The sequence below is a fragment of the Kogia breviceps genome, chromosome 12 (genome assembly GCF_026419965.1).
Source record: "Kogia breviceps isolate mKogBre1 chromosome 12, mKogBre1 haplotype 1, whole genome shotgun sequence".
Taxonomy (NCBI): Eukaryota; Metazoa; Chordata; class Mammalia; order Artiodactyla; family Physeteridae; genus Kogia; species Kogia breviceps.
The window spans coordinates 8163489-8177597 of NC_081321.1; the positions used below are offsets into that span (position 1 = coordinate 8163489).

The window sequence follows — 14109 nt, forward strand, 5'->3', positions numbered from 1 at the left end:
GCCTGCCTTCTGATTCTGAAGACTTGTAGAGATGCTTGAGCGTGAGTGTAGATTGCAAACTGCTCAGTTAAAAGCAAAGACAGGAAGACGTCCCTGGCGGTCCAGTGGTTAAGATTCCGCACTCCCAATGCAGGGGATGCGGGTTTGGTCCCTGGGCAGGGAACTGAGATCCCACATGCCGCCTGGTGCAGCCAGAGAAAACAGAAAACAAAACAAAAACAAACAAACAAAAATAACCAAAGACAGCAGAGGAAGGAGAATGAGCACTGCTGAGGTAGGAGGAGTAGAAAGGAAAGAAGAATCGAGGGAACAAGAGAGAAGGGCTGGGAAAGGTGGAGATCCTAGTAGCCCAGGCAACTTTAGAAACAAATGCCCAGGGCTTCAAATGATTTCCTATAGAAGTACTGAATTCTTTCAAGTAATGCATCTTGTAGCTTGTAGAACCCCTGAAAAATACAAGCAATGCATCTAACTAGAAAGATTTGTCAAAATAAGGGCTCCTGAACCCACATGGGAAGGTTTCATTCAGTAAGGAGCTTTTGTACCTGCAAAGTATATTCCTGACGTGGGTAAGGTTTCAAATATACTTTCCAACTTCATTTCTCACACTTGATGGATTTTTTGAAGTAGAGATTTGGGAACTCCATATGTCCAAGGGGAACTTTGGTCTCACGTTTCTGCCTCTTGAGGGCAGCGATTCAAGGACTGAAGGGCCCTCCCTCTGTCAAGTCTCACCACCAGCCCCACTTTGATGCAACTTGTCTGGCAGAGACCGTGTCTTCTTGACTGAGGGCTGGGGTCCCGCAGGAGGTCTTGCCATAGTGTCCAGCTGCGTTCACCCCGATTTGCTCCTGGAGGCTGGCCAGGAGTTAATACGCTAGCTAACCGCCAACGAGGAAGCAGCCCCATCACAGAGGGTAAGATAAGGGTGTGTATGGAACAGTATCGCCCCAGCTTTTCCCAATTGCAGCAGAACCGTTTATATGAGGAAATGATAAAGGGGAAGGTTCCCCCAGAAGTATAGATGTTAATGGAAACTTGAAAGCTTAAATTAAGGCTGAAAAACAGATCATTGCTATGGTTTTATAAGGGACACAAACCTACCTGAAACATTTGGTCTTCAGTCATTGATTTTTTTCTGTAGTCTCAGAATAAGAAAACCGTAAAACAATGATATAAATAAATAAATAAAACTGACCTAAAAGGAAGCTCAATAGTTCCTTTTAATTTAATGCAAAAACACTTCCCTTTTCTGTTCCAGTGGAAACTCAAAGATTATACTCAAAGGGGCAAAGTTACCTATCTGGAGGAAAAGAGCTCTAAGTCTTCAGGGTTCCGGAGAAATTACTCATGTCAGGCAAACAGAGGAAAACACAGTGATGTGTTTTAACTTGATTTGACTTAGACCTTGGGCACGCTTTCCTCCCAGAGTCTCTGTAAATCTGCCTCCCCGCCCCACACCATATCTCAGGTGTTCCTTTCCGTCGCTGATTTATTTTCCTCTGCGGTGGCCTCTCAACTTGCCTTGTGAAACTAGGTTCTCTCTGCTCAAAGCTGGGAGCGAAGATACACAAAACCTGTCAGTACACCCTTGCCACTTTGTCAGGTCCTTGCTGGGTGGGCCACGTGGGAGGCTGGACGGGCGCCTGCCGCCCAGTTGGAGCCAGGGTCGCGCTGGACCTGAAGGCACGTGGAGCTGGGGAAGGAGGGAGCAGAGCCTGGTGGGCCTCCAGAAAGCAGGGGTGAAGTTGGTCTGGGACATGAAGGACGGAACTGAGTGGGTGTGGGGGCCACTGGAGCAGCATTAACTCAGTGTGTTTGGGTGGCGGTGAGGAAGCCCCTCTACGGATGAAAGAGGCGGCATACGGCTGGCGCGATAGTCGGCACGTGGCGCCGCGGCCACGGTTAGGAGGGGGCAGCGGAAATGCATTCCGTGGGCGTTCCCTGGGCAGCTCCACACCGGAGGACGGAAGTTTGGGCTGAAGGACTTTGAGGCATAGAGAGATGATTTCCAGATGATTGGGTTGTCCAATGAGGCTCGGGGCTGCGGTAGCAGAGCCGGACCTTGAAAGCTTGGAAAGGCGAGCAAGAGGTAGGTAAGGCAAGGTGTTGAGGCCAGTTCGTGTGGAGGAGGAACTCAGAGAGGAGGCCGCACGAGCTAGACACTGTTCATTGTCACCCGTCACCGCCCCCCTCACTTGTCTGCTTGCCTCTTCATGTTTCAAGTTCTGCTACTTTCACACACACACACACACACACACACACACACACACACTCCCGAGTCACACACTGTGTTCCACATGTGATTGTTTTCTATTCCGTATCCTCTCCCAGAGTAGAGAGTTCAGTTTGGACAGGGCGGTGCCCTGTTAAGCTGCCATGTCTCCAGCATCTAGCGCAGCATTCAGTCAGCACTCAGTACATACTGGTTGAATTATGACCCAAGCTGAGAGTACCTTAAAGCCTAGGTTAAGGAGATTGGATGTTATTTTGCAGGTAATGGGAAACCACTGAAAGGTTTTGATCGGGAGGATGATATGATTGGAGCTCTCCCTTTGGTACAGACATTTGCCATCAGTGCATAGGGTGGATTTATTGGGTCGCTAAAAGCACGGAAGCTAGATACAGTGCTATTGCTACGGTCCTCATGCAAGATGCTGAAGTCCGGAATAGGATCAGTGACACCAAAATAATAATACTTCCAGCATTTTGGCCAAGCGATGCCAGGACATCCAGGAAGATGCGTCTTGTTCTGCAGAATCGGAGACAGGAACCAGGCCAAGCTGGGAATAATCACTTTGAGTATTATCCTCATTACATCAAGCTGAGCATAAAGATAAATTTACGCCGTAGGTAATTTAATTAAGGCATCAACCAGAAAGCCATGGACAGAATATCAAGGTGATACCTGCCAGTAGGGGCCATAAGGAAACTTATCACAAACAGGGGAGAATTGTCAGAGGGATTGGAAGACAGAACTAAGTAGGAGTTGAGAAGACCCTTCCCGTGAAGTAGCCAGCCAGCAGGGCGATGAGGGCGTGATTTACCTGCCCATATTCTCCTTAGATAGAGACAAGGTATAAATAGAAAACCTTGTTTCTCTCTCAGGTGTAAAGTTTGGTACTGCTTCTCCTGACATGGGCTTTGCTTTCGCCTTTGGTGTAGATGTCGTGAGGCCCAGGTTCTACACGTGGCTCTTCCGCAGATCACGTCACCTCATTTGCCCTTATTTTCCTCATCCACAAAATGGGATTTTCAGCAAGGGGATCCTAAACTCCCTTCCACTCTGAACAGGTCAACCCAACTTCAACCACTGGAAGTGTTAAGCTTCCAATAAACATTACAACTTCCCACCTACAGGCAGTAAATAAATATTCAAGAACTTGGTCGCCTTCGACCTGTATACCTTGTAAAACCTAGACTTCACCCATTTTTTCCTGTCTTTCCTTGGACCTTTTTTGCTGCGTACGACAAAGCAGCAGCTTCTCACTAGTCGTGGGGCTGCTAGAATGAAGCAAAAGTACCTGGTGGCCGGCCCATCACCATGAGTGGATGTTTACAGCTTCCAGCCACGTTTCCTGCCTGGCCTCACCCAGACTTCTGCTTTCTGTGTTTGGAAATAACATTCCTTGACACGACTCATTCCAAATGTAGAGAGGAGAGAACAGGAGCTCAGTGAATTATAATTACTTGAACTATTGAGATACCTTAAGTCAAATATGGTGGCCTCTCTGAACTCCGCATTCTTTGACCAATTTAACAAACTACATTTACCCTGTCCACCTCCAGGACAAAGGTCCTCCCTTTTCAACCACTGGAATAAAATAGGGAATGTACTAGAATGTACTTTAAAATATCATCTCCAAACAGAAGATATCAAGGTTGAATATAAATGGGATCTATTTTTTGAAATAAACTCTCAATCAGAGGATACAACAGGATGACATATTTATGACATTCTCAAAGTTAAGGGAAAAATGTAAAGGAATCTCAGCCTTATAAAATGTCACCCGGACAGGGTAATTTTACCTAGTCCTTGAGCGACTAGGTAGTTACCATATTAAATGGTCTGGGATGATGTAAATTCAAAGGAATTTCACTGAATTTTATAAATTCAATGAATGTCTTACAATGAATAACTCTAATGTGTTTCTTGACCACTTTGAGACTGTGAAAACATATTAATAAGACGGAACAGACAAGTTAGCACTGATACTAACTTTTATTTAGAGTTATTCAGGTGAAACGTATTTATGTATCCATTATTTAAATGAACAAAAAGTTATTAATTTAATTCATGTTAGAGTTTCTATCAATGCTAAAAAAAAAAAAGCAAAACAAACATATTTTCAAAGTTCCTTCAAGTCAATTCAGCAAAAAGTGAATTGGGGTTTTACTAAGTAAATCAGTTTTTACCGTACTGCGGTGTGATTTTACAAACCTCTCCAACCCACCAGAACCTTTGACTTTGGAAATATGCTTTGCTTGTGATCTTCAAATAGAGTAAAATTTCTTTGAAATTTCTTTAAAGTGAAAATACCAGTCTTTATCTACATATAGTTCCTTGGAAACCAACGTGTAGATTAATCTCTATTAAGCAATGGTGGGTGGTTTGCTGAATTGAGTAGCTGAATCAAGTGACTCAAGTCACAGGGTCTGAGGGCGTGGGTCACAGAGGGGAGTGTTAGCCCTGAAGTGTGGGAGTTCCAGCAGACGTGACCCTTGACTGAAGACACCCAGAGTGGCTTCTTTCTTCCCTTGCTGTGTCTTTGAGCAAAACAAGCCAAAAATATGTGTATTACCCATCGGAGAAATGCTTAGATAAGTCAATTACAGGAAAGTCACTGAATTTCTTAGCACTTAGGTTATCCCATCAGTGAAATGGTGGTGATAACTGATCTTTCTGCTGTACAGAGTCCTATTTTAACACGTAAAACATACAACACGTCCTTTAATTAACAGTGCATACTTATGTCACGGTATTTGTATTTTCTCACAAGCTTATTCTTCGCTTTATCTTACCTTATATTCTGTATCCAGGTAAAGGCAGTTGTGTTACTAGATGTCTTTTCTAAGTGATTTATTCTCCTCTTAAATATAATATTCAAATTTTCCCACAACCTGCTCCCTTTTTTTTCCCCAGGATCTCTGTGTCCAAGACATAGATATCAGCTGAATTTCACATATTTGTTCCTAAGTAAAAGAGTAGGTTTATTTTTACGGTCACAGAAGGCACTCCGCATTAAATTAAAATGTTTGTAATTCAAGCAGCCTACAAAAATGGATTGAATGGAATGCTTGGAAACTAAGATAGAGCAGAGTTGGAAAGCCAAGCCATCCCATGATGGCAATGTTTTGTTAGGCCACCAGTGGGATCCCCCAGGCCTGTGTCTGCGTTGGTGTTTTCACTGTGGAATTTGTGATGAAACTGAAGGAGCCGAGGCCTCGGACTTCATTTTGAACCTATCGCAGGCAGAGGGGACCAGCAGAGAGAGTTTTCTGACAAATCTGAAAAGTATCTCTCCCACACTGTGCATGCTTTCATTTATTTATTTGTTTTTTAAAGCATTGGTCAGAAGGAAACTAAAATCTCTGAATAAAAACGGAAGAGAGAGAAAGAGAAAAGAGAACAGTTTGCAAATGTAAGAATGTGTTACTTTAGGTAATCTTCATAGGAGGAGGTGGACGGTGTAAATCATCACCAGAAAAACGGAAATTTTCAATAATGTGACAATTCTGCTTTAAACCTACTGAACCCAAGAAGTTAAACGATGTGAAACGCCTGGGGGAGAGGCTCTGGGTAGCCTTGAAGATGACACGCTGCACTGGTCCCAGCCTTCTGGAGAACAAGCAGGGTGTAATAAGAACTTGAAAACTAATCATACGCTTTCACTGATAACACCGTTTTAGGAAAGTATTTGAAGGAAACAGTCCAATAGAGGGACAAAAAAGATGCCCTTAGCAATTCTATTTACAATGGTAAAAACTGGAAATGCCCAAGCCACCCCCCCGATAGGAGACTTGCTAAAAAAAAATGCAGAGAATATAAATATAGAGGAATACACTGTAGCTTTATGGCCATTCATTGAGTCACCTATTATTTCTTCAGTAGATCATATGGGGCCTTGCAGATCATGTTCAGCACTTTACATGTTATTTTAAAGACAGGTAGAAGCCATTCGGGCTCTGAGCAGAGATTAGCATGATGAAGTGCAGAGGGGAGAAGCAGGGCCGTCGGCTTGGCTGGCAGGTAGGAGCAATGGCGGTGACTTAAACTAAGATGGGCCAGCAGAGAAAAGGGGGTGATTCAAGCAGTATTTAGAAGGCAGAGTCTATAAGTCTTGGTGACCGATTAGATGTTGTGTAAGAGGGAGAGAGGCGTTAAGGATGAGTGCCGAGTTTCTGGCCCAATCAGCTGGGCGTTTACTGCACTAGGAAACACCACGTGGGTTGTAAAGGCGTTTATGTCGAACACATAAGATGCGCGGTGCCCGGGTGACATGCAAGGGGACGTATGTAGGAGGTAAGTGAAGGTTCTGGAGTTGAGGAGATAGGTCTGGCTGGAGTGGATTTGGCATAGACAAGCTGATTGCAGCCATGGGAGGGGATGAGATTACCCAGGGAGAAAGACGATGAGAGATCTGGGAGCCTTAAAGGTTGGGGAAGGAGGGAGAGCAGAAAACCAGGAGAGGGAGGAACGTCTGAAGCCGAGGGTGTTCTAAGGGTGGGGGCGGGGCAGTGACTTGTGGTGATGATGTTTGCTGAGAGGCAGCAAGTCCCCAAGTACCATTGAGGTGACCTCGGCAAGAGCGCTTTGGAGAGAGGGTTGGAGTGGAGACCAAAGGGCCCTGAGGAGTGGACGGAGAAGGGTGTGGTGATAACAGATTTGGGCAGCTCCTCTGGGAGGAGAGAAACAGGAGCAGCACCCTGAGGGGAAGATGAGGACAGAGGGGTGCGTGTGCGTGTGCGTGTGCGTGCGCGTGTGTGCGTGCGCGTGTGTGCGTGTGTGTGTGCGCGCGCGCACATGTGTAGAAGACAGGAAACACTTGAAGCTGCTTACATGCTAAAGGAAAGAACCCTATAGAAAGAAATTGAAGGTAAACTGAACTAGAAGGAAAGAGAAAGAAACCATGAACTAGAAATATCTGCATGAAATGATGTCAACTGGAAAAAAGTTCCATTCTTATGAATGTGACTTTATGAAACTTATGCATGTCCTTTAAAGACAAAAGTATTGAAGCAGAGCAAATAGTTTCCAGATTTTTTGGAGACATGTCTGTTAATAATTATCATAATCACACGGGGTACCATCTCCTGAGCTCACAGGAGGGCAGACGTGTGGCTGGCACTTGTTCACATTATCTCATTTAATCCTCTTAACAGCCCTGCTGAGTCTGGGCATTTTTCTCATTTGAGACAAAAGAATATTTAACTAAGCCTGGAACTAAGGCTCAAAGAGAAAAGTAGTCTGCCTCAGGGCACGCAGCTGTTGAATAGAGGAGCCAGGATTCAAACCTGGGACTTCCTTGCTCCAGAGCCCAAGCGCGCTCTTCTGGAAGTAAAGAAACTTCGTTATAAAGCAGAAAGTAACACACCACTGTAAGGCAATTATACTCCAATAAAGATGTTAAAAAACAAAAAAAAGTAAAGAAACTTAGATATGTTTAGCCCCCTAAACAGCAGCTTTATGTTCTTGGTCTTCAGACACCAGTCTTTGCTAAGAGGCAACTTGCAGCAGTTTTATTCACTCTCGCTACTGTTCGTTTTCAACGAATTGCAAATAAAATAATAGAATTTAGGATTCTCGAAGTAGTTGCCTGGCTTTTAACATCAAGATCCCTGATACAAAATTGTATGTGTGTTTAGTTTGTGGGTTTCTCGCGTGTGTGTGTGTGTGTGTGTGTGTGTGTGTGTGCACCTAGGAGTATATCTAGGGTTTTTGGGACCTGAAATTTATAATTTGAGGGCACATAGTTCTAGGTTTCCTTTCATGGGACTATACAAATAAAGGCCCCTGAAATTCACTAACTTTGAGGCAAATCCATTTGTGCCTGTACCTGTGGGTACATGAGCCATGTGTGTATGCCTGAAGATATATGGAGAAACCAACAAAAGCTGTTATCCTTTAAACAATAGCCTTGGTTTTATTGCTTAGTACAATAGGAGCATCTTTTATGGTTAGTACTAGTTATTTCTTTTCTGGGAAGACAGAGAAGACTTATTAAGTGTCGAACAGGTCAAGAGTTTTTTGGGGTTTTGGGGGGGGGGATTGCGGTACGCGGGGCTCTCACTGCCGTGGCCTCTCCCATTGCAGAGCACAGGCTCCGGACGCGCAGGCTCAGCGGCCATGGCTCACGGGCCCAACCGCTACGCGGCACGTGGGATCCTCCCGGACCGGGGCACGAACCCATGTCCCCTGCATCGGCAGGCGGGCTCTCAACCACTGCGCCACCAGGGAAGCCCTATAACTTTTTTAAAAAATCTGTTCTTTATTCCAGATATCTTTTTGTTAAGATCACTTTTGAGATGTGATCTCCTGTGTATAAGAAGATTTTAAGAATGTAGCAAGAAAACTGACTGGGTATCGGAGGACTTGGGGGCCAGTGGAGATGGAAGAGGATGGAGGGGGAGCATCTTTATTTATTTAGGAAACTGTTGTAGATGGGACGCATGTTCTGTGCTGCTCCAGAAACCAAAACTAAGAACCGAGGGGCTTCCCTGGTGGCGCAGTGGTTGAGAGTCCGCCTGCCGATGCAGGGGAGACGGTTTCGTGCCCCGGTCCGGGAAGATCCCACCCGTGAGCCGTGGCCGCTGCGCCTGCGCGTCCGGAGCCTGTGCTCCACAACGGGAGAGGCCACAACAGTGAGAGAGGCCCGCGTACCGCCAAAAAAAAAAAAAAAAAAAAGACCCGAGGTACATGAGATTGCAGAGGAGGCCAGATTCCAACTCAACAGAAGAACTTTCTGTCGACTAGAGCTGTCCAGAAACGGTTTGCTGACGTTGTGGCCGGCTACCCATCACAGAAGTACTCAGCCAAAGCCACTTCTTGGCTGGGGAAGAGGAGGCAGGGGACTTTTACTGATCACCAGTTTGAGTCCCTCTAGGAAACCTATAGAATCCTCTAAGATTCCGAGCCATCGCCAGGCACACACTGTCCCTGCCAATCATACACACGTGGCGCGCACGGCGGGTTGGTTTTTCCCCCCGAGTAGCAATGCGTTTGTGCTAAGCCAGCCACATTCCCCGACTGCGTTCCTGGCTGCCACAGAAGCATGTCTGTGGAGGGACCGGTCCAATTGTGGCCGTACTCTGCAGTCTTAGAATTAAGTATTTTCTTGCCCAGGCTCCCACCCATTAGCCAGCTGTCACAGGTGGCACTTCTGAGCGTTACCTTTCTAGTTCTGTGGTTAAGGACCTGGCTGAGCTCTGCCTGACCGGCCCCTCTCCAGCTCTCTCCTCCTCACTCAGAGAGGAGCCTTCTCTGCCGGGCTCCCTTTGCTAGCTCGGGGAGGAGAGGCTGGGCCAAGGCCGTACAGAAGGCCTGGGAGAGTGTGGGGGAGAGCACGTATCAGCCCCGCTGCAGGCTTAGCCCAGCGGGGGAATGGCCTCACTTCACCTTGCCCTCTCTGAAGGGGGAACGTAACACTGACCGTGACCCAGACACTCTTCCTTTGTTCTCCTGAGACCTCCTTCGGGGTCTACGGGCCTGTCCTAAACCACTTGAATGATATCCATAATAATAGCAGGAACAGCGGTGGTCACACAACTGCCCGGTGCTGTGATGAGCTGATTACACACTTACCTCATCCGGTCCCCGCAGGCATCCTGGGAGGTCGATACCGCTAATACCGCCATTTTCCAGATGAGGAACTGAGGCCTGGAGAAGGTAAAGGGCATCCACTTTGTTGCCTCGCTTTCTCTGTGCACGTAGAGAAATGGAAACGGAAAAGAAAGTGACCTGCCCGCTCTCCAGCCACCATACCCAGAGCTCCGCCAGCCCCCCGAGTGACCTCCAAGGAGGGACCACGTGTGACCAGTACCAGGCCCTGCTTCACGACATCCTCTTCTGAGGGAGATGTTTGCATCTCACAGAGAAGTTCAGGGACCCGCTCAAGGTCGCCTGATGCAGAGGAGCTGGGGCTCCAGCCCTGGCTGCCGGGGCCCTCCCCTCACACCAGCCCGCATCCAAACCAACAGAGTCCAACACCCACACACACACACACACACACACGACATCTGTATTTCCTGGCCTCCCCTTCCAAAGCGGGCACACTAATAACTGACCATTTTTGTTCGTATCGTCAGGAACACATTTTTGTTCAGTGTTAGCGTTTTTCTCTTCAGCTACTACCGGTATCAAGCATTGCTCAAACGTTTCCACAGGGTAGAACCCAGCGTTGAGAGGCCTTGTAAATTCGGAGAAGTTCAGGAAGACATTTACACTAAACCAAGACACAAAATGTTGATTAGGGACTTATTTTTGTAAGCGATTAAAATATGAATCATTAAAATAGGACTGTATTTCAGGCTCTGTATCCTGGTCTCATCAGAGACAGCATCACCATGACTACTGGATTTGAATTAGATGAGCTCCAAAGCCTTCCCAGCTCCAAAGGCAGTCATGTGTCACGGGTCTACCTTACACACAACGTTTTTAAGTCGGGTTCAGAACACCTCTGCAGTTCCTCGCCCGTTTCACTAAAAGGAAATGCCCAAGTGACATGGGGTCTTCAGTTCTTAGAAGTCTTTTGCTCTATTTGATCACAGTAGTAAACAGTGGCAGTAAGTTATATTAATAATGGCCAAAATTCAAAGGTAGAGGAAGGAACAAAATCAAAGGAAAGACACCAGGGCATCTCAGGAATCACTTACGACGGGGTATCGTGGAACTTTATTTGGTACCAATAGAAAAGGCACAGAAGTTTGCAGAAACAAAGGAATTCATTTGGAGTGTTTCTCAGATTCAGGCTGAGTTGAAGAGGAAAAAAAAATAATTTAGCAATAGCCCAAAATATGCAGTTAAATTAAGTTGTTAATTAAAGTATCTGTTAAAAGTGGCTAAAATTAGAGACAAAAGCCCACCGTTTGGTACAATTGTTGACTGCGTATCTGTATGTGGAAGGGCGTGGGGGCAGTTAGAAAAGCCTGTGGTATTTTAAAGATTAATCACCCACCCCTAAGGGGGTCTGAGGCACCCACCTGCATTTTTCAACTTGGACCTAAGTCAAAGGGGAGGGACAAGACCATGACAGCTCTTTTGGCTAATTAACAACTCAGTGGACACTTCAAATACCAAATAGAACAGAAGGCCCCCAGTGCAGAGCAGCCCCTACCATCGTCTGCGAGGTGCTGACATCTAAAGATGATTTTCTAGAGATTGTGGAACCTTGGAGCAGTGCCTGTGTGTATTTTTAGAGGGAAGCATCCCAGAACATGGCAGTTCCTTATAGGGTATCTTTAATAGTTAGCGCCTCTGACTGGACTTGTGAGTTTCTTTTTCACGTTTTTTCTTTTCCTGCCTGGGATTGGGGTAGATCAGAAAGGCACTTTTTTCTCTCTTGGGAAGATTTCTATGAAAAATCCATGAGTTGTCATTGAAACATTAAAACTTTTCATCCTTAATGACTTTGTAATTCTTCTTTGAATAATCTGAAATGCAAATAAAGACAGATGTAGCAATAAATTGGGACAGTTTAAGTTTCTAATATAGTCTGGTACATCCCTATGACAGGCTGTTATAATGCAGCTACTAAAGCAGTTAAATAATGTGGAGGGAAAAAGAGAGATACTAAACTATGATAAGCCTGATTCTAATTCTATAACCATATAATACTGCAGATAGCATTAACAGGCTTGTGTCTCTTAGGGATAGGATTATAGGTGATTTTTGTTTCTTTCTATCTTCCTGCATTTTTTATACTTTTTTTGGTATATGACTTTCATAATCAAAAAAGTTCAAAAAAAAAAAAAACAACCTGCATGGATCTGACCTGAGTTTCAGTGCCACATCCTGTCCCCTATAGGCTCCACGTGGATAGGTGGCAGACCTGTCTTCCTCACCATTGTGTCCTTAGGACAGTGCCAGGCGCAAAGTCAAAGCTCAGCAAATAGTTGTTGAACAAAACACTCCCATTTCCCTATTTTTCTTTCCTTTTTCTATCCAGGTGATGTGCTCTATGAACTCCTTCAGCATATTCTGAAGCAGAGGAAACCTCGGATTCTTTTCTCACCGTTCTTCCACCCCGGAAACTCGATACACACGCAGCCAGAAGTCATCCTGCATCAGAACCACGAAGAAGGTACCTGGGAGGCTTCTCTCTCCTTGCCCGAGACATAGCCAAATCCCAGAGGTTCCACTCTTCCTTTGATAAATCGTTCTTATTCATGTGATTCATTTTTCATTCAGCCAGCATTTGTGGGGTACTGATTTTGTTTGAGACCCTGGGGGAAATGCTGAGATGAATAAGATCTGGTTCTCTGCAACTCACAGTCTAGGAGAGGAAATGGGATAGATACACATGTCAGTATCAAAGAATAATTATAACAGGTGCTATAAAGAGACAGTGGAAGGGGAGATCACAGCCAGTGCAGGCAGCAGGCTCAGCTTCATGAACGAGGTGACGCTGTAGGATTCTGTGAAGGTCTGATAAGCAGGAAGGAAGTGGAGAACGTGCCAGGAAGACCCAGGATGGAGGGAGTCCTTGGAATAGAGAGCAACCCATGACTTGGGTTATAGAGCTTACCTTTCTTTTCCCCCTACCGTTGATTATGAAAAATTTCAAACAGACCCCAAGTAGAATAAACTAACTAAGGCCCTGTGATCCATCCCCTCCCCCTACTTCAACAGTGATCAACAGGGACTTCCCCGGCGGTCCAGTGGTTAAGGCTCCACCTTCCAATGCAGGGGCCGCGGGTTCGAGCCCTGGTCGGGGAACTAAGGTCCCACATGCCATGGGGTGCAACCAAAAATTCAAAACCAACCAAACAAAAAACCAAACAAACAATGATCCACATTTTGCTGTTGCAGAACTAGTCCAAGGAGGTAAGATTAGAATCAGGGCGAGGAGGACTTTGACTTCCGGGCTGTGGAGGGAAACGGCGGGGAGTGAAGGGTTTTGAGCAGAGGGGAGCCTAGGCTGGAGGAAGAAAAGAGACCCCAAGCCCTGTGAACTCTGCGGGGGACCCAGGAGGTCTAGTATGCGGGCGCCGAAGGCAGTGGCTTGCAACGTGCTCGCTGTGAGTGCTTAGCTCAGGTGTGCCGTGCACTGCTCTGCTCGGGTGAGATACACTGGTCCTAATCAAAGCGCTGCTAGAGAACACAGCAAAGGACCAGAATCGCATCGGGGCCCCGGGCAGAGTTCCACAGCAGGTTCTTGGGTACAGAGATAAGGTATAAGAATCCTCCTTTGCTCCCTGTTCCGTTGAACAGCCACGCCCCGTGCCTCTCTCTGGGGAGCATTTCGTCCACATCCGCATCCCCCGACTGGGGACACAACATTAATTCTTTTAAACTTGTCCTTCAGACAAGATGATGGGGGGCCCACGCCGCTGGGGTTTTTTCAGGGGCATTTCCTTCAACTGATTGAACATCCCCCAGAGCAGGACTATTTTTGTTTTGTTGTTGGCAGATTTCAGAATGAGACGTTATGTGTTTCCCCAATTAACACGTCACAGAACAGAGCCTGGCTTCAGGCACCCGAACGGCCTCTCCTCCCTGTTTCCGGGATCTCACAGCGGGTCCCCTCGCCTCCGTGATGGAGAGTAAGCGAGTGCTTCTTGCAGCCTCCCCACCTGTGCCTCTCCTCCCGTCTTCCTCGAGCTTTGCCTCTGCTGAATTGAGCAGCTGCCCCCCCCACCCCACCCCAGTTCGGTTTCTCCGTTCTTTCACCCTTCCTGCCCTGTGCGTTTCCAGTTTGCGTAATAGCCAACAGCTACTCCAGAGAAGAGGAGGTGGGTTCACTGAAGCTTTAGGATTAGGGCAGGGATTATCCTGCCTGGCCTGCCTCTCCACGTACAAAAGGTGTGTGATGGGCTGTTTTGTTTTGTTTTGTTTTTCACTCTCTCTCTCTTTCTCATTATTACAAAAAAAAAAAAAAAAAATCCCATTTG

The 14109-nt window shown here is 46.3% G+C and overlaps 1 protein-coding gene across 4 annotated transcripts in view; it reads left to right on the plus strand.

Moving 5' to 3' along the window:
- ETV6 (ETS variant transcription factor 6) overlaps window positions 1-14109 on the plus strand; it is a 240936-nt gene that overhangs the window by 191113 nt on the left and 35714 nt on the right. For all 4 annotated transcript variants that reach the window (XM_059082644.2, XM_067008733.1, XM_067008734.1 and 1 more), the window contains one exon: window positions 12165-12299. In XM_059082644.2, coding sequence (XP_058938627.1) covers window positions 12165-12299 — 135 coding nt within the window. The remainder of the gene's footprint in view (window positions 1-12164; window positions 12300-14109) is intronic.